This window comes from Lissotriton vulgaris, chromosome 1_1, assembly GCF_964263255.1.
Source record: "Lissotriton vulgaris chromosome 1_1, aLisVul1.2, whole genome shotgun sequence".
NCBI classification, from domain to species: Eukaryota; Metazoa; Chordata; class Amphibia; order Caudata; family Salamandridae; genus Lissotriton; species Lissotriton vulgaris.
In genome coordinates this window covers 1,114,784,562-1,114,805,481 of record NC_141685.1, presented here as the reverse complement: position 1 = coordinate 1,114,805,481, position 20,920 = coordinate 1,114,784,562, and the positions used below count along the sequence as shown (strand labels likewise).

Below are 20,920 nucleotides of genomic sequence, written 5' to 3'. Positions count from 1 at the left end.
GATATCTATGCAGTGGTGAGTGAACAGGGTATGGGGTAGGGCCAGTCTTTGCTGACGTTAGCGGACTTGTTCAGTGCCCAAAGTTAATGGTAGTCCTCTACTGGAAAATGGCCTTCCTCAGCTCATGTTGCTTAAAGCTAAGAAGATGGACCCAAGGGAGATTAAGAGGTTCTGGGCCAGTATGCCTACAACTTGTACAGAGCTAGTGCACAAGAGGATGTGTAGAGGGTTGATTAAGAGAAATGAGAGGTGTTTGTGCGGCTGCAGGTATACAGCAAGAAACAACACACATTGCAGTTTGTGATTACAGATTATTTGGAGAGGACAGAGTGCATTTGTTCTTCCTAGAAAATAAGCATTACTTAGGTGGAATAAGGGAAGATGTGGCACCAGTATTAGAGGAGACATTATCTCGGTAACTAATATAGGTTTGGCAATGGACTGTAGACCCTATAGGACGGGGAAGAGGAAAACAACAGTGAGGGGAAAAGGGACATGGTTACAGGGGGCTAAGGAAAGGTGAATACATGTGACATTTAGGATGCGAGTTGCAGATATCGGGACGCGGCGAGCTGAGATGGATTTGGTTAGGGCGGTGTTATTGCTAGGATGCTTTAGTGGGGTGGTTATAGGAATGTCCTTTAGTGTTGGATTAAAGGCTGTAATATATGTATTGCTGTTTAGCAAATACCTTACCATTAAACAGCATTTCACACTTAACCATGAAACCGTGCTTGATACACCCCATCTTAGCCAAAACTCCAAAAGAAAACATTGGCGAACAAGGGCAAGCTTTTGACGCATTTAAAGTCCCAGAAGATGGACAAAAAAACACTGGCAAGGCGACAAATCTGATCTGGCTTACATTTTCAGTTATAAGCTAGACTGAACGGCATTGTCAATGCTTGTTTTACTCGATTGCTAATAAAGACAGACATTGAAGCAACCTGTATTTATCTGCTGAAAGGTACAGTGGGATACAATAGTTCCTTTGTTGAGAGAGACACAAACACACTTTGTTTACTGAAGTAGCCTTTTAATTCAGGGTTGTAAAGTGTTCAACACAAGACAACTTCAATTTCACAGTCGAGATATGAGTCCAAGGGATCTACAGGCGGAAACCCGCATTTGCTTCCAGTGTAGGCATGGGTCGGTCTGCCCTAGGCCCAAACTCCGGATATCAACACAGGGAGCTGATATCACTTTTGCTGCATCCCCACTTGCAGCAGGTGTTGGACAAGCCCACAACAACATCACGTCCCCGACGCTCTGAGGGTCGGAGAGAGCCCAGCCCCTCGCCTGATACCCCGCCAGGCCCTTGACTCTGTCGCACTGAGCCAGTCAACAGCTCTCGCCAGGCCGGCAGACTTCCATAGTCACCCAGTTCTTTGTTAGAGAAGCCGGCCATGTTCCAGTCGATCGTTAGGCCTTCCTCGGACTCTGCGGTACCAGGGCCAGTGAGACCATCGAGCAGATCCGCTAAGAGGGAAAGAGAGAAAGAAAAGCACATGTTGGGGTTCAGTACATATTGTACATATTCATTACATATTGGGGTTCAGTAGTCTTCCATATTTAGCCCTAACAGGTAACAAGTACAAATGTAAAGTGATTTATATAATTCTGTGTCGTTACCGTGCCCCTCTAAGACACAAGTGTTTGATATATGAGATCAAAAATGTGTTCCTCTCCAAAACTGATATCCAACAGGAGATAAATAGCGGTCAATATGTATCAATAACATCTCGCTCCTATATTCATTCCTTCCATAAAGTAAATATCTGATTTCAAGAATGGTGTAATGGTGTATCCTTTACTGAAGCACTAGGTGTCAGATGAACAAAGTATTTTTTCAGTCCGTTTGCGACTGAAAGAATCCTTTTCTGAGGGCAATATGTATCAAGCATTTTTGCGTCCGCAAAATGGGCCAAATCTTAGAATCGTCCGGTTTGCGAAAGCAAAAAAATGCTTTTCACATGTATCAAACCCTATTTTGCGATTCAGTAACTAGTTACCAAATCGCAAAATGGGTTTGCGATTCGGTATTTAAAGGGCGTGTTTAGGGCCTACCTTCCAAATACCAAATCGTAACAATACGTATGAGTTTTTGTGACCATGAATGCGGTCGCAAAACATTCGCATTTTACCACCAACTTGACCCATCCGCAAACAGAAGAGGTTTCCAAGAGGCCCCAGCCCCTTTGTAAATGTATGCAAAAACTGTTTTTAAGAGCAGGCAGTGGTCCCACTGACAACTGCTTGCTCTTAAAAAATGAAAAGTAAACTATTCATTTTTTTTCTAAACGCAACCCGTTTTCCTTTAAGGAAAACGGGCTGCATTTAAAAAAAAAGATTGCTTTGTTTAAAAGCAATCATGCAATCATGGACATGGTGGTCTGCTGACCCCAGCAGGCCACCATCCCCGTGATTTTAGCGATTCCTAGGGGGTCGCAAATTGCAACCTACGTCATTAATATTAATGAGGTAGGTCGATTTGCGACCCCCTATGAATCGCTATATGAAACTCTTGGAGTTTCATACATTTGTAATAGCGATTACCTAATTGTGATTCGCTGCAAATCGCTATTAGGTAATCGCTATTACAAATGTTGATACATGAGGCTCCAAGTGTACAAAATGCGATTCAGTAACTTATTACCAAATTACATTTTGCATTTTGTTTTCTTTTTTAACACATCCGGTTTTCCTTTAAGGAAAGCAGGCTGTATTAAAAAAAAAAGGTTACTTTACTTAAAAGCAATCACAGACATGGTGGTCAGCTGACCTCAGTAGGCCATCATCCCTGTGATAGCTGTGATGCCTACCTCATTAATATTCATGAGGCATGTCAATTTGCGACCCACAAGGAGTCCCTAAATGAAACTCAATGAGTTTCATACATTAGGAATACTGATTTCCTAATTGTGATTCGGAGAGAATAGCAATTAGGAAATCGGTATTCCTAATGTTTTTCCATCTCGTCCTAAGAGAATGAAAAAGTGAAAGAGAGATTGATCTAAAGCATAACTCTCCACTCAAGAGCATTGAGTGAGAGAAGAGGGCATTAGATGAATACAGAGGCGTACATTGAACAAAAATCCAGTATCAGATATGGGGAATCAATAAAACGCCGTTGCTTAATCCCAGAGCTGCGAGGCAATAAATATTAGTTATTGGGGATCAATAACACGCAGTTTCTTACACTGAGAGCCACCAGGCAATAATTATCAGTTCTTAGGGATCAATACCATACTTTCTCCTACACTGAGCTACAGAACAAAAAATCAAACATTGTGGAAAAATAGCATTGTGTATACGTATCCCCCCTAGAATATAAATATCCAATCTCGGTGATCAAGAAGATATCGTCTCCTATCCTGGAGCAATAATACTATGAGAGAGACACAGACTGACAAATAGGATTAAGAACATGTCCTCTCTATCATATTTTGGGAGCTACCAGAACATATGAGGAAGAGAGACAATGTTAGATATTGGGGATCAATAGCGTGACGCCGTTGATGTTTAAGGCCACAACGAGCTATAAGAAACACAGCAAGAGTCTAGGACACCAGAGACGAGAAAACTAAGAGATAGGAGCAAAGTGAGAGACTGACCTGTGACTGCTTCCACAGACAAGCCACCAGATGATACATATATCCTGTTGAGGATCACCAAGGTGAGACAGGGAGGTGAGTACCGAAAGAGAAAGGGAAAGTTAGAGAGGGAGGGAGCGAGAACAGGAGAGAGAAAGAGTGTGTGAGGGAGAGAGAAGAAAGCAAATATCAGATATTGGTGATCAGTAGCCTGTCACTTTCTTTACTGGCTCCATAATGGAGATGTCTAACAGATACTGTGACCAATAAGATGCCTTCTAGTACACAGACACCATTGGGACCAATCAGAGATGTTGGTGATTAATGCCATCTCCTAAATTGAGAGCTTAGTGTCATTTTAGGTATTTTGGGGGGATCTGGTCAAAACATATTTGGCGGTCCCTGCTTAGAATAACTTTGAATTTTATCGCCCATTTTCTGATAATCCAAGCCCAAATTATTCCCAAAAATATTGAATTATACATTAAACTTTCCAAAACGCGATGATGCAGAAACAGTTGAAATTGAGATACAGAAAGACATGGGTGAGATATGTAAAAAGAGAGAACGTTCTCTTTCCCAGGAGGCCCTTTTGGAACATGGCGCCCTGGACTATTGCGCACTTTACTCCTGCCTTAAACCGCCTCTATTCAGAGAGTAACCAAGCAATCAATAACGTACTGCCTCCTATACTGAGGGCTGCCTTAAAGAGAGAGCCTGGGGTGGAGGGTGCTATAAAAATAGAAATCCGGAAAAAAGAAAGGGGAAAAGAGGAAAGAAAATATCAGATATTGGGGAGGAATAACATTCTAGTTCTTACATTAGGAACTACCAGGAAACAAATATCAGCTATTTGTATAAATAATGTGCCAGTTCCTATGGTGAGGACAGAAAGCATAATTAACACAACAGTGCAATCATTTCTAAATGAGCAGTATAACATAGCACTTAAAAATATAAAACACAAATGCAAACATTTTTTAATCAATCCATCGCCGGTTTCTAACTCCAGTACCTGCCAATCTCCCTCAAACCTGGACAAGTACATCCGCAAAAAAGAGGGCATGTAAGAGACCGACTTATGTCACGCCCAGCACAAATCACAATTTAACAAACGCAATTAAATAATAAAAAACTGTACATTCAGTACCAATGGCAATTACAATAAACGATATTGGAATTGTTTTTTAAATACAATTTTTACATTTAAAACTAGACAATTCCTAGTAGTTACATATATTGTATGAGCACCTAAGGACAGTAAATTCAGCGCAGTGATGCCAGTTTGAAAGGAAACTATCAGGTAGATGCATCAAGCATTTTTACGAGCCCAAACGGTGCGAATCGCAAAATTCGGCCAGTTGCGCCCGAAAAAATGGCATTTGAGATGCATCAAGGGTTCATGCACTCACAATTTAAGAATTCGCAAATAATTGCGAGTTCTCAAATTGCGATTGCATTTAAGGAATCGTAATTTGTGTTTCCTTAAATGCAATGCATGAACCATTCCAAGATTGCGAATTCGCAATCTGGCGTCGCTATTTACCGCAAATCCAAACTACGTGGTAAAAAGCAAAAACTTAGAAATATGCACTGTTTTTCCTGTTTGGCGCTGTTGAGCATCTTGTCCGTGGGCCGATCTGTTGCGTGGCGGTGCACCAGCTGGGCTTGTGTAGAGGAGCAGAGCCGGAGGCAAAGAGGGGAGTCGAGCCGGGCCGGTTTGACGGCGGGGAAAAGACCGGCGGTTTCTGACAGGACCGAGCTCCATCCGAAGGCCGAGCCCACGCGTCCTCATGATCCCGCCTGCAGAGAGGTAGGACAACGGCGTCTGGTCAGCGAGTGGGGCGAGGAGCAAGGAGTCTGCAGTGGCGTTCCCCCGCAGCAGCACCGCCGCAAAACCGCTGAGCTCATAAAGCTCATAAACCGCAGCCAGTGACTTTTTTTTTTTGCCATTTGCCGAGGCAGCTGCAGCAGCCTCTCCTGTCCCCTTGCCCTCCTGCCATTCTGCCCTTACTGCCTGCGAGAGGGGAGGAGTGGTGAGATGAAGTGCACGGGAGTACGGGGTTTGTGATGGCTCACGTGCAGCCGCTCTAATAGTCCTGCAGCTCGGTGTGGCACAAACCTGCGATCAGTTCCTCAGCTTTAAGCGGCCGGAGACAAACGGCTGAGGTAGTAGCTGAAGCAGCCACAGAAGTGAGGGCAGAGGTCCCGCGCTCTTTCCTGCCCTTTCTCGCCCTCCCGCTGCATCCTGTCCATCTGGGATGAGATCAGGCAGGGTAAGGATACTGGGCCCGCAAAAGAAAAAGAAAAGCAGAGGGAAAACTGCGAGGGCAACAACGGACTCTGAGCAGGTCCCCAACCTGTTGCTGTGTGACACAGAAACCACAACAGACAGAATGTCTAATTCCACCTTGAAGGGCAAAGACAGGGCGGCCTGCAACACTTTTGGCTATCAGCCAAAGATAACATCAAAACTGTTCTACTTAAAAGACGCCGGTTCGGCGGTCTTCTCAAGCAACGAGAATATCACGGGCCTTCCAACCCCTTTAAGTCCTCTAGTGACCATCATCAAGGGCAGTTCTGATGCAAACGGGGGGATTCGGACTCCTCAAAGCAGCCCCACATCAGCCACATCAGCCACCGTCACTACCAAACCCTCAGCAGGATTTCCAACTGAGTGTAGGGGCAGTCCAGTGGCCAAGTCCGCCTTAATCCAGCGAGGGCATCGGCTCAACTCGGCACCATCCCCTGCGCTATCCTCTGTTGCCATATTCAACGCCCCACATAATACACAGGATCCCCTAACAGATCCATCTGGTGAAAAATCTAGCAATTTAGAAGACTCCTATGGAATGCTACATGAACTCAGTTTCAGCATCCCGTGCAGCCAAAATGGCGAACTTCCGATCTACTCAGGAAACCACAACTCAGAAAAGGCTAGCGCTTCAGTCGCAAGGACAAAAGGAGTTGGCAACCACTATGGGGATGGTGCAATAGTCTCGGTCCAACAGGGACAACATAGAGTGAGGAAAACTGAGCCTGACCCTGAGCCTGAGCTTACAGAAGCGCTAGAGGGTGCAGAGGAAGCAGAGGGGGGTGTGAAAGAACCCTCCTACTTCGAGTCAAAGGAATGGAAAAAAATGCTGCACTCATACGGGGACACTGCTCCTGGTCACCCGCAGTTATCACCACAACTAAGGCCGGATGTAAGCGTGGACCGCCAACAAGAGAAGGCGTGGGCCACTGCCCTTGACATTCTACAAAAGTCAGCTGACGCAATGTCTTATCAGGCAGATAAAATGGATATACAAATCAGCCTCCTAAACACACTTGCCGTGTATGTAGTCAAAATTGACGACAGGATCTCAAACTTGAACAGCTTGATCAGACGTGCCCAAGAAGCGGAAGTCCACTCGCAACAAGGATGTGACTGTACACCTATAGTGGATAAGCTCAGCACACTACCAGGGATCATGGAAAAGCTTGTGGTAGACCTAAAAGAAATCGCAAAAGCAAAACCCTCCCTTGGAACTGTCAGCGATACCGACCAAGGAAATTTAAGTGAAGTTCCGGAAAAAAAACCAGCCACCAACTCAAGGCCAAGTGGGGCAGAAGGGACCAACTCCTCCCTACTCCAAGACCCATCTGGGCAAAGTTGCCCAACTACTGAACAGCAATACTCACCGGTCGTTAGCAGCGTAAACTCTTCCCCTCTCTCCTCAATCGAAAAAGAGCCGGGAGCCCCTGATGGGAAGGTGAAAAGACAAAGGAAGCAGAAAGGACGCAATAAAATGAGAAGGGGCAAACAAGATCTAAGCCTGTACCCGATGTTTAAAACCTTTAGACGTCCGGTAGCCACAGGGGACACCGATCCAAAAAACTCTTCTGAGCCTATAACCGTAGAGGAAGATCAACCAATCACGCAGGACAGTGAAAGAAGGAAGAGGGGCATCTCCCTAGCGACAACAGAAACTAAATCAGTAACGGCACCTCAAGGAAAAAGGGAGCATAGTGGGACAAATGAGCAATCCATGACTCCCCACACGGCCCCCCCAAACCCACTTAACACACAGAACCTTAAGACCCAGAGCCAAATTTCCTGCCACAAGACAAGTCAACTCAGCGGTATTACGACCTCAAATCAGGCATTCACAGTTAGCGGTGCCAATAACACACAGGGCGTAACTCCAGCGAGCAACAAAGGATCCGTGGGACATGGAAAAAATGAAAGGCTTGTCGGTGTGCCGATCGAGGATCGCTCCATGGGCCCCTTGGCGAAAACTGTATACAGGTCAAGTGTGCAACCAACTGAGGTAACTCCAAGGGCGCTCAGTGCATCACTGAGTGGGCTTGCCCTTTTTACCTACTTCTACCCAGAATACAAGTCTAAAGGCAGCCATGACGTGTTAAATCGGGGGAATATCATAAAGCTGACCCAAGCAGCAGGTCTGACAAATGTAATAACCACACAAGACATAACATCGATAGAATTTATTGCACCGAGTCAAGGCCAAATAAATGAAACCACAAAGGTCACCTGGAGTTCGGTAGAGGCAATGAACATCATCTTAGGGCAAACCGACACTTTCAAACAATGGGGCATACAGATACAACCGGGTAGGGAAGCGGGCTACCCACACATTCTGCAGGCAAGCCAGGATGATGAACACAGATGAGCAGGGAGGGGAGCAGTATATTCAGTCCTTAGGGGGGCACGCAATAAATCCCCCACTCCCGACCACAAACAGAGGAAATCAAGAGAAGACGGGACCAAATCAACCAGGGGCCCGGAAGAGGCCGGTACATGGTCATGGTTGGCCGGCACTTTGAATACAACTCGACTACTATGATGACAGCCCTACAGGGAACATCGACATGAAACACCACTCCTAAAGATCTGTTCATGGAACATCAACGGTCTTACAAGTAAACTCGAGGACAACGCCACAATCACCTATCTTAGAGGATTCGACATAATACTACTTCAGGAGACATGGCTCTTCGAAGCACAGCACATAGAAGGCTTCAAAACCCATCATATTCCAGCCCAGAAACTGAATCACTTAGGTAGAGGGAGCGGCGGCCTCGCAATCTACATATCAACAAAAAACGCAGTCGCCTCTTGGGACCTTTTGGGCTCATCACACTGTCTACAGTGCGTAAGACTTTCTCACACTTCCAGTAAAGGTCCACGCTGGACAGTGATCTTAATGAACGTCTATGTCCGTCCAACCACAGCATCAAGGCAATCCTTTGTAGAAGAAGCCATAGCGACAGTAGTGAGAGTGAAAACTGGACCTCTTGATGCAGAAATACTACTATCAGGTGACTTCAACATGTGGTTAATGTCGGATCTACAAAAAAATGAGGTCACCAATTCACATGACAACATCTGGGAGATACCATCGCAGGACCGGGCAGGATGGCATAAGGACGACCCAAAGGGACGTTCCCTACAAGGCAACCTTGAAAACCTGGGCCTTAGAGCCCTCAATGGGCGTTTTCCCACAGATAAGCCTCCTCGCTTCTCCTATCTATCAAAAAAAGGCACTTCATTAATTGATTATACCTTTGTCAGCCTTTCCCTCCTCCAGCAAACAACAGGTTACAGTCTTGGGAGCAGAACAGAAAGTGACCACTCTCCCCAAGAAATACTGCTGAGGCTTAGTCTCACGCAACACGACGCAGAAAGGGCATTGCAATTCGACAGCTTCACAATCAACTTAAAACGAATTAAATGCTCCTTTAGTAATTTCCAACAAGTAGCAACAGAGGCCAAACAAATTATCGAGTGCCAAAGTGGGTGCCCGGACGACATAATAACCAATTGGTCAATATTTGCAACCGAACTCACCGACAAATATGCAAAACCGATAAAGCTCGGAAACCAGACTGTGCAAAAGCTGACACCTAGCTCGAATCGTGATATTCAATCTGCAACAAGATCCATGAATCGGACATGGCGGGCATTAAAAACTGATCCAACTGATCCTACAAAAATAACGAAATTGAGAGAGGCCCGCAGTCACCTTAAGAAAGTCAAAAGTGAGCTACGCAGAAATCAATGGAACTCGTTCTGGGCCAAATTACAGCAAGATATAAGAACGAACAACTCCGCCAGGTTTTGGCGCACAATCAATAGCATATCTGGTGGCGTACCCAAAGTTGCTTCCTCATGTATACTGGAGTCAGAGTGGGTTGATTTCCTCCAGCATCACTTCAACCACAGGGAAGCAAATTCTCCGTACCAGAGCTTCCCCTCCAAAGACAAAGCGGCTCAAAAAGGGGCTGATTGGGCACCTGACCCGAACATCTTAAATCCCCCAATGAAGGAATGTTTTAATGATGCTAAAAAAAAAATAACGGAAACAACAAAAGGTAGTTTCTCGACCGCAAGCAGCCCTGAACTTACAACAATTCAGAAGGCAGAAATTGAAAAATTGATCAAAAAGGGACGGAAGGACGGTGCCCCAGGTCCAGGAGGAATCCCACAAGCCTTGTTTAAGGAAGATGCAACATTCTGGGCTGCGAAGCTAAGCACCTTATTTAATTCAGTCATGCAGAATAACATCATACCGGCCTCTTGGCGGGGATCAATCCTTGCACCAATCTTCAAAGGCGGGGACAAACATTCCCCAAAGAATTACCGCCTCATCGCCCTTATCGACAATGAAGCAAAGTACTTTGCGGGAGTGTTGCTCAATTCACTCAGAGCATGGGCAGATGACAACTCTGTAATTCCTCCAAATCAAACTGGCTTTACAAGGAATACTGGCACCTCAGTCAATCTCATGACCCTCTCCTGCCTGATTGACCAAGCGAAGTTCAGGTCCTGCCCACTCTATATGGGATTCATTGACTTCCAAGCGGCCTTTGATAATGTGAACAGAGCTAAGCTCTGGCAGAAGCTGTCCAGACTAAACATTCCAGCTGACCTCCTAAGAGCGATACAACTCCTACATCAGGATACATGGGTCAGGATCAAGATCGGGGACGGCTCACGATTATCCCGCCCAATTCCGACGGAAAAAGGCTTAAAACAGGGTTGCGTCCTGGCCCCGACACTTTTCAACTTATTTCTATCCGACCTTCCCGAAGCCCTTAATAAGGTCAATTCTCATGCTCCCAAAGTATCTGGCTTGCTGCTGTCAAACCTTTTATATGCTGACAACGTGGTTCTCCTCAGTAAAACTAAGATCGGAATGCAAAGGCTCCTGGACGCTACCTCTGAATATTCGGAGAAGAACGAACTCCTGATCAACAACAAGAAGACCAAAATCTTGGCGGCTCGCCCAGGGAAATCAAAGGAATTGTCTTGGACGCTGAACAAGGAAAGTATCACAGAATCCAAAAGTCAAAAGTACCTTGGAGTCATTTTTAACAATAATGATAAATACAAATCTTACTTAGAGGAACAAAAAAGGAAAGGGGCCGCACTTGCTTTCGCAATTGGTTCAATTCAAAAGAAACTACAAGGCCCAACTTTTGCACCGACAATACAGGTCGCCCAGGCAAAAATTATTCCAACCTTAACCTATGGCAGTGAAGTCCTAAAAGGGTTGGACAGTGGCCAACTGGACAAAATCATCACAAAGATCTATAGATCAGTGTTCAAGTTACCAACCCAAACATCACCGGCCCAAATTAGGTTGGAACTGGGAATTTGCCAACAATCACTCGCTAGAGCCATGACATTTCTCGTGTGCTGCCACAAATTGAGGTCATCGAAGGAAGGAAGCTTAGGACACCACCCGTGGGCAAGTCTTGATACGAACTCATGGCGAGCAGGACATGACTATTGGGCAAAAAGCCTAACAACCCTATGCCTAAATGACCTCTGGAGCATGTATGCAAGCCAGAAGGAATTCAAACGGCTGGCGAAAATAAGCACAAAACAACTTTCAATAGTGGAAGATAAGGCTTGTCTAGCAAAAAGAAGTCATGGTTGGTTGACTTTGCAATCTTACACCCTGTTGACCCCACAGCAGTACTTAACCGTATCTTTCACTGCACAAACGAAACTAAGTTTCTTAAAATTGAGACTGGGTGTCATCAACCTGCTGGTACACTTGCCAAAATGGAAAAGAGAGCACGGCCGAGACTTATGCCGCCTTTGTGGGTCTCACAAAGAAGACATCATACACATCACATGCCTCTGCCCAAGACTGCTGATCGAAAGACGGGCCCTTCTAAAGCACCTCTGGAATACAAAAACCATCAGAACCTGTAGAGCAGCTGTTTTGGCCTGCTTTGACCCTAGGAACACCAAACTAAACTGCGCTCTAGTAAGGTTTATGGATCATGCAGCTAGAAAACTCTGTGAGGGGCCCATGGCCTGTGATCTTCCATCGGCATAACATTTTGGCAGAATCCACTGGTTATCCCCACTCCTATCGGACCAACCTACTCCCTCTTTTAACGCATTCTTGATATTTTAAATTTTGTATTTGCAACGGTTTTCTTTTAATCATGCAATAAAGTTCTACTACTAGTGCATTTTTCTAAGTTGTATATTACACACACACATGGACTTGGGACATGTGTGTGCGCAACACCAGTGAACATTACCCTTTCAGGGGTGCAACAGGGTATCCTTTGGACACCCTGGCACCCTAGGAATCGCAAATAACATTGCAATTCCTACATGCATCCCGTTTTCCGAGTCTTTAATAGCGATTCCTTAAAATTCGCTATTAAGGACTCGCAAAACATAATTTTGATGCATCTGGGGGTTAATCTGCTTAAAACAGTAAACCAATATATCTCCCTTTCAATATTGGAAAAATTCTCACATCTCTCTGAAACACTCTGAAATAACCTAACACGTATACCATGGTGACCAATTAAACCAAGACTTCGTGAATTTAATGGCAAGAGCCCAGTATTTCAGTGAATACAATGAGAAATCACTCACATTATGGGGATTAAAAAAAAAACTGCGAGAAAGGATAGACAAGTCAATATTGTCGCATGAAACTCAAGGCTGGCTCCTTATTTCCCTAAAATCCCAAAAGGGTGGCCCGAGATCTCACTAAAATTATCAAGGGGTCGAGGTCTCCCTGTGATGATGATAAATCATTAACCCAAATCCCTGGGAAATGCCGATAAAGGACCCCAAAATCCCCTGAAAATAAGATAAATGACCACAGATTTCCTTAACATGGACCGAAAATTTGAGAATGGATGCCAGTCCCCTCAGTTTTCTATTTGACCCCCAACCCTCCAAGCACAAATGCACTTTGCGATGTTTGATTTATATACACGAGGTGACAGAGACGCCTCATTGGGTACATTTAAATCCACATGCACTGGAGGGAGTGGGTTGAACTTTTGAGCGAGATGTAGGAGTTCACCAGGTTGATTTGAAACTTGAAACTTGCATTCAGTAGATGCAGTGGTTGTAAGAAAAAGTGAAAGAAAAAAGAAGGCACTTACTGAAAGTGCAAATTAAAAATTAAAATATTAAAAGCATTACATAAATAAATCCACAGAGGATTCAGCATTCTCTCTTCCCAACACACAGATTCACAATTCCCCACTCGTATGCCTATGCAGACATACAATGGGACATACCGGCATACAGAAACATTCAAATAACTTTCAAACATGCAACATCACACAAAAAGAGACCAGTGACACACGAACATACTGGACAGATGCACAGAAGCGTGCACTTGCACTAGAAGCAGGCGCACCTCCCCCTTATTTCTCATACTCCCACCGCACACCGACAATTTTATAAATGTATGCACCGAACTACACACAATCTGAGGCAAACATGCCCATGCACCAACACATAAATACACACATCACCAATCAAGTTCAAATATCACACAGTTATAAGAGACTGACGTAGTTACACCCGCCTTAATTTTACTACCACTACTCGATACATGGCAACATTTTAGATGAAAGGGTGAGATTTTAAAAAAATCAGTAGAATGTATTTCTCCTATTTACTTTTATTGAGGCCTGAATAGGGTATATTGCCATGTATGGGACTTGCAACTGCTGCTGCAGGATCGGATAGGAGCAATGCAAATATTTCATTTATTTTCATTACCTGTTAGGAGCACAGAGAAGCGCTGTGGCAAGCAGAGAGCGTAAAAAAAGTGCATTGGCCTGCATACGTAGGTTACTGGCAGTATGTACTCAGAGTCACACAAGATCAGTCCCTGAGGGCAGAAGCCCTCCAAGGAATTGGGTATTTGCATGCAGGAATCAGGAGGCAGGAGACTAGACTTCAAATCGGTGGTCTTGCGCCTGAATCCGGAGGGTTAGCATGCATGCTACTGCATACCTTACGATACCTGAGTGCAGCCTCTTCTGTCGCATGCTTGCCTGCCTCACTCCCTACTATATTTCTTCTGTCAACACCTCTCCTCACAAATCACAAACTCTCCTTTTGTGTAACCATTCCTTGCAATCAAACAGGGAAACAGTGTTTAAAATCGTGTCAGAACAACGCAGTGCCATTACAACGCAGGCACTACAACGAACACGTCTTTACCATGCGTTCCATTACAACGCAAGTCATTACAAAGACTTGCTTTAGGGAACTCAGAGTTGGATTTTAAATCCAACACCTTTCCTACTGTTGCCAAGACTGGAGTTGGAATAGTAAAATATACTATTCCAAACTCCAGCACTTCCCTAAAACAAGTTGTTGTAACAACTTGTGTTGTAATGGAACGCGTGGTAGGTAACAACACATTCGTTGTACAGCCCGCAAAGGCATGCATTGTAAATGCATCCATGAATATGTGGCCTATTCAATCAAACAATATCTAACACCCTCTAGTGCAGACTTCTCCAACTAGTAGCTCGTGAGCTACTGGTAACGCTCAAACTAGATGCAAGTAGCTCTCCTGTGTGCAGCCCGATTCACTACATTAGAATATTTTGCATTGCCAAATGAATATATGTATACCAAAATTCAAAAGCATGTATATAAGATGAAAATGTGTGCATTTTCAGAACACATAATTGGCAGTTTGTCTAAAATGGGTGAATTTCCAGTTGAATTTCCAATTCAACCATTCAGTTGATTAACCCCTTGGGCGAGGCCGCGATTCTGTGCCTGTGCGGCCGTTTTAAAGAGTGGGCGGGTTCATGACGGCCCCCAGCGGTCATCAGCACACGTTCACCGTGATGCATGACGGCTGGGGGCTGTCATCAGCATAGAAGGGGTTAACAATAATAAATGTACTTCAGAGCCAAAATACTCTATGGGGTAAATTAGCACTTTACAAATACACGTTATATTTAAAGCTGATATTTGAGTGATAAATTATGCGGCATTGGGGAAACTTATTATTTACTAGCATGAGGTGGCCACTAATGTCATCTTGTTCGATGTGGTCACTATTACAAAACTAATAATAGTAGTAGCTTGGGCCGATATTTTTTTTACTTTATAGCTCGTATTATAGAAAAGGTTGCAGACCTCTGCCTAGTCTGTCTACTCCTCAACAGTGCTTAATATGAGTCATGGTTGCTGGTGGGGCCTACCAGCACTCATTTTTGGGGACCAGTAAGTATTTTCCCTGGTCAGATACTGACCGCAATCAAGACAGGAAAAAATACACAAAGTGAAAAGACAGAGAAATGAAACGATTGAAAAAAAGATACAAAGGGTGAAACCAGGGACCGGCAATAGCGAGATAAAGGGGCTGTGGTGTCTAGCAGTGGATTAAAGAGGCCTGAGGTGAATTCAAGACTGTCTGCAAAGCCTTGGAATTCCAGGCACCAATTTTAATAGCACCTCCAGAGCAGAGCTTTGGGCACCTGCACTTAATCTTTTACAAATTAAGCACTGGATCAGACCCTCCATTTGATTGAACCCCTCCATTTGATTGAACTAACACTAATGATGGCCAGTAACTCTAGCCACAAAATAAATTAAGAAAATGCATGGAACAGTTTACCTGTCATCATGCCCCCAGATCTCCTCCATCTGGAACCGCCACAGGTGAAGATGACAGCACGGATAAACTCCCTCCCACAAAGCTTCACGCCATAGGGAGGGTTCCGGACTTCGGCTTCCACACCCTGCTCTCCAGCCAGCAGCCAGAGGGCTGCCACCAGCAGGACCTTGTGCATGGTGTGGGTCGGAGGTTTGTTTGTGCCGCTGTTCACCTGCCGTGTGCCTTCTACGCTGCGGTTCAGTGCTGCGCTCAGTGGTGCCCAACTTCGTCTTCCTTTACTAGACCTTTTATAGAGTCCACAACTTTCCAAAGGTGCACTCTCTCTTCCCCATGTCTCCATCTCCTAGTGGGCTTTCGTCACTTCATGCGTCAGAAGGGACAGTAGATAACAGGCGCCACACGACCTTTCAGGTACCACAACGTGACCTTTCTGGTTTTTCTAACCTTTTGGCTTAGCACTGATAATTATACATTGGTTGTTTCAAAGTTCCATCTGCAGAGAACATCTCACAAAAGTGCACCCCCCCCCCCCACACACACTCCCCCCTCTTCTCATGCAGGTGACTAGCCTCCATTCCTTATCCTGTCCCTGCACATCGAAGGCACGCAGATAAAGGGCGGCCATGACCTTTAATATTTAAGACTGCTAATGTATTCCTGTTGATAATTGAGACAATACCCACGGCCATGTCCTTAAAACTCGCGCTTCCCACAAAAGTGCGCCTCCCGCAACATAAGTCTCCCCTCGATGGCTTCCGTAGTCTGGCGCATCAAAGGCGCTGCAGATAACGTGATCTCTCAGGCCTAGACCTGCTAATTTATTCCTTTGGATAATGAAACAATGGCCGCGTCTTCTTCTTCCGCGCCATCTTGACATGTTGATATTTCTGACCGCCGGCATGGCTGAGCTGCTCGGGCATAGGCGAGGCCGGCAATTATCGGGGGCTGGAGATAACCTTTCGGCGCCACGGCTGGTGCTACGCAGGCGCTGCCCTTCTTCCGCTGAGACGCAAAGGGACTTTACTCTGGCAGGAAGTGAAGACGTGGGGGTGCACACCTCAACTTCCCAGAGAAGGACTCGTACAAGACTAGAACATAGGCAAACATGCCTATAGACCCGATCCAGGCGCCAGACTCCCTATTCTGGTTTTATTTTAGCTGTTTCCCTCCCGAAATTCCGTCTGCCTCAATAGAAATTAAAAAATTAATTTCCCCCGATTTTGTTTTCAAAATCTCCCAGTTTCCTGTTCTGAAATGTGGCCTTGTATGCATAGGCCCCTTGGACCAAGCAGGTCCATCAGGGACGTACATCCACACACTGAACTGCAGCATCCGCTGCAGTACAAAACAATGTGGGCTGACCGATGACGTCCCAGCAAGGGACCCGCATAAGAGGGAGGCCCCTTTAGTGCCACAGGATGGCACACTGGATAGCCTAGTGTCCGGAGACCCCTTTGGGGTCCCGCTCGTCACTTCCGGCCGAGGTGAGGGAAGGGGAGAGGTATAAGTTCCTCCCCCGCCCACCTAACGGCCTCTTTGTTCCTCACCCTGACGCCGTTTGATAGCTGCTGCATCGAGGTCGCATCGGACCACGAGGTTAGTGCAATGCGGGCCTTGTCTCTCCCCCCCTCCACCCCGGCCCAAGCAGGGGCCCCACCACGCGGGCATTGCCCGTGAGGGACACTGTCCCAGCTCCAGCCCGACCTTGCCCCATTTCAGTCAACTCTTGACGGGACCTTGGGTGTTTCGGGGCTAGGGAGCGGGACGGGTGTCGGGGCAGGAAGGGTTGTGGTCCCGCTGGCAGCAGCTGCCTCAGGCCTCGTCGGCAAGGCTGCAGCCACGCTCTCGGGGGTAGGGCCTTCTTTCAGGGTCTCCCCACCACCCCACGCGACTAAGTCACAGCTCTCTCTTGGGGGCTTGGCCTCCCCCACCACCCCCACGCCGCGAGCTGGTCACGGGCTACAGCAAGCCCCTGCCCCCCACAGGTGTGCTACGGGCCATGCGGGGTGGCAAGGTTTTTTGTTTAGGCCCTGGGGCTAGCGGAGGGGCCCAATTGTTGAGGGCATGACGGCCAGGGAGACCGAGGCCTGGGGGGACGTGGGGAAGACATCGAGCACTCATGCGCCCTCCTCCCCGACTTGTGTGGGGGGGAAGTATGTAGAACATGAGGAGCAGGACAGGGTGAGACCAGGGCGCCCCCATCCAGGTACGGGCGGCGGGGCTAGGCCCTGGTGGCAGAGCGCTAACGGGGCAAAATAGAATTTGCATGGCGGGCCGACTGGGGCGGATGTTGGCACGCTCGCCTGCGGCAGGGCCAGCGGTTTGCTAGTGCTGGCAACTGCCCTTGTGCCGCACGGTGGCGCTTCTACGCAATTTTGTGCGCGGAGGTGCCGCATCTTATATCCGGCCCCCGGGGCCAATCTAAATCTTACCGGCACCCCTCTGCTTCTGAACCCAGCATCAAGGTGTCAGCGTGATTGCAGGTTCATCGCTCCGGCCAGGTAGTAGGCCGCCTTCTTTCATCTGTCCTCGGCCGCGGGCTGTGTCACAGGACACGGTACCGCCCCCCAGCTGGCGGGGGTTTGTGTGGCAGGAGGCACGGGCCAGGCCCCGGCCTATATGTGGTTGCGCATGGGGGGGGCGGGTTTCTAAGCACACCGCTCTCATCTCCAGTACCCGTCTCCCCCCCCTCTTCCAAAGGGTAGCTTGCAGCTTAGCGCACACTGCTTGCCAGAGTCGGTCACAGGCACGCTTAGTTTAGAGGCAGGCACGCGGGAACATGGGCGGCTCTAGGCTCATAGTGGCCCTGGGCAGGGAGCGTAGGTAGGGGGCCCAGGAAGAGGGGGTCCGGGAGGGGTGGAGCGCGGTGGCCAGTGAAGAGGGGGGGGTCAGGGTGTTTGGAAGTGGAATAGAGTCGGAGGCCACCAAATCCCTGCCAGGGGCCGCCACGCAAATATGTATCCATCCTCAGAGGATTATTATATTAAGGATATATATTGGCGTGGTGGCCCCAGGGGTTTGGTGGCCCTGTGCAGGTGCACAGTTTGCACATGCCTAAGGCCGCCCCTGGCGGGAATATAGCGCGCTATTTCCACAGCGGGGAATGCCAGAGGGTAATCCTGGTGCCGCCGGAAGGCACGCTTTAAGACCTTCGCCGTGGTCCCGGGAGGCGCGGTGCTTAGGGGGCATTCAGGGGGGAGGGGTAGCTCGGGGGCGGTCGTCGGGCCTGCGTGTTGGTAGCAAGCATGCGATGCAGGGCCCATCCCGACCTGAAATGTTACTGATTTCAGCAGGATGAATGTCGGATGAGAGTATAAGGAGTACGGGTGGCCTAGGGGTAGAGCAACAGAATCTCACTCTCAAGGTTAGATGTTCTATTTAAGGGATATGAAATGGTAATGGTTTAACTGCGGTTCCAAATGTGTTTCATAAGGAAGGTGCAATACCGCATACTGATAGCCAATTCACAAGCATTTCAAGCAAATGGGAATGCTGCCTTCTTGCTCTGTGCTTGGTCCAGGACAGCTATGGGGTGTGCTTTCTAATGATATAATGTACAGGGCCATGGGAGTACGCCTGGCCCCTTACTGTCTTAACAAGTGTTGGGACATCCATGCAGTAAATGTACACAATGATGTGCGTGGCTAACTTTTCTGTACTTGCAGGGACTGTGCCCTTCGATCTTGTTCCTAGCTTCGTGGGGTCCGGCGACGCAAGTGCCCCCAGCAGGTACTGGGACCAAGGGTCACCAGCAGATATGCGGCAGAGCGCGAGTGGTTCATGGACACAGGGATCGTCCCATAGTGCATTAAAACTCTCCTTTTAATTCCAGGTCAGAACCGGTCGTTAGGGAAGCAACGTCGCAGGCGGTCCGGTGAAAAGGGATTAACAGCAGGAATTAGGAGCAGGTAGGGGTCATCGCTCGCGCTGGCGGGTAGGAACAGGAAATATAGCACCGGCCCCACTGGTGGGGCCCCAGGAGCAATACGGGTGTGTGCAGAATGGTTGCTTAACTCGCACCAAGGTCGCAGCTAACGTCTTCTTTTCTTCCCCTAGCCCCCCCCCGTTATCCGCGCACGCAGAGCGCACATTGAACCAGTCTTTGGACACATCACGCCCCAGGTCCACTCCCGCTACCACACAATAAGTAAGTATAGGGGGAAGATGTGGCACGGAGAGCCTGTGGCAGCAGGGTACTTGAGAGGTCCTCCCTAGACAACGCAGTGAATCCTAATTGCTGATCCCAAAAAATGTTCTCCTCAGATTGGTCCGCGAGGCGACTGAGGTCAGCATGGATAGCCAGGGCTCCGCCCCCTCTTCCCGGAGAGGTCCCAGGTGAAGGATTCGATGCCGGGCATTTCACAAGATGCGCAATGGACGCCTTTCTTTGAGATGGCCACGGTCAAAGGCCTGGCGTGGGCTAGCAGCATTATGAACGCTCCCGAGGGGGAGGACTCTGGGATCGTCGACAATTCCCCCACTACAGAGCAGCAGCCCGGCGCAGAGGCAGGCCCCTCTAGGCCCAAACGGGTCCGCAAGCCCACGATCAGGGACTTCCTGGCAGATCCACTTCTGCCACCCCGAAGCAGAGCAGTCCAGACCCCCAAGGAAGTCCTTCCTGCGCTGGGTGCGCCCCTGCCCCCGGGGCCGGCCACACCAATGGACAGCACCACGGCCCCAGGTAACTACGCCACTAGGGATGATCCTGCGAAGCTCATGGACACTATGAACAGTTTTATGTCACATCTTCAAGCAGGTACTGTTGGCCACAGTCCTGCGCATCCGTGCAACAGCGTTAGGGCAAGGGAATGGGCCACGTTAGTAGTGGTAAATGTATGGTCAGCAGGTGTTAGTGAGCCAGTGGGGCAGCTGGGGGCCACTGCGGCTGTGGGGATTTCTGCAACCCCTACCTCTGGGGGGGACAGCAGCGTGTCAGCACCGTCTCGCTCCTCCCCCAAACATCCAGCCAGTTTCCACCTCCTGGGAACACCAGTACGGGGGCCGCATCTGTAGTAACTCCTCTCGTACCCACTCTCATTCCCGCTATGGCCCAACAAGTCACCTCTGCCCCGCTGCGGTCAGGGCGTTGCTCACTGGCCTGGCAAGTGCCCCAGGCAGCCCAAGAAGGAATTTGGAGGCGTGAGTTAATAGACATTTCTCCAGGGGGTCCTTTCAAGCAGGCACAAGGGGCAAACAGACATTTCCGGGGGCACGCAGGGGGAGACAAAGGGGGGGGGGGTTCAGGAGGTCCACCCCTGGTACATGCTGCCTTTTCAACAATGGATCCGGCTCCTGGGGTAAGACGTGCAAGTTTCTGCATGCATGCGACACATGTGGCGGGCCCCACCCAGCGGGTTCTTGCCACACAAAGCAGGATAGACAGCCAGCCGGAAAAGGCGG

General features: G+C 48.0%; 1 protein-coding gene across 1 annotated transcript; it reads right to left on the bottom strand.

The window, feature by feature from the left end:
* Positions 1-1,048: 1,048 nt before the first annotated feature.
* Positions 1,049-15,759, bottom strand: RLN3 (relaxin 3). Its single transcript, XM_086936476.1, has 2 exons — positions 15,521-15,759; positions 1,049-1,479 (listed from the first exon to the last, which is right to left on the bottom strand). Exons 1-2 carry the CDS (start codon positions 15,693-15,695, stop codon positions 1,181-1,183), a joined length of 474 nt encoding a protein of 157 aa, XP_086792602.1. The 5' UTR covers positions 15,696-15,759; the 3' UTR covers positions 1,049-1,180.
* Between the last annotated feature and the right edge of the window lie 5,161 nt (positions 15,760-20,920).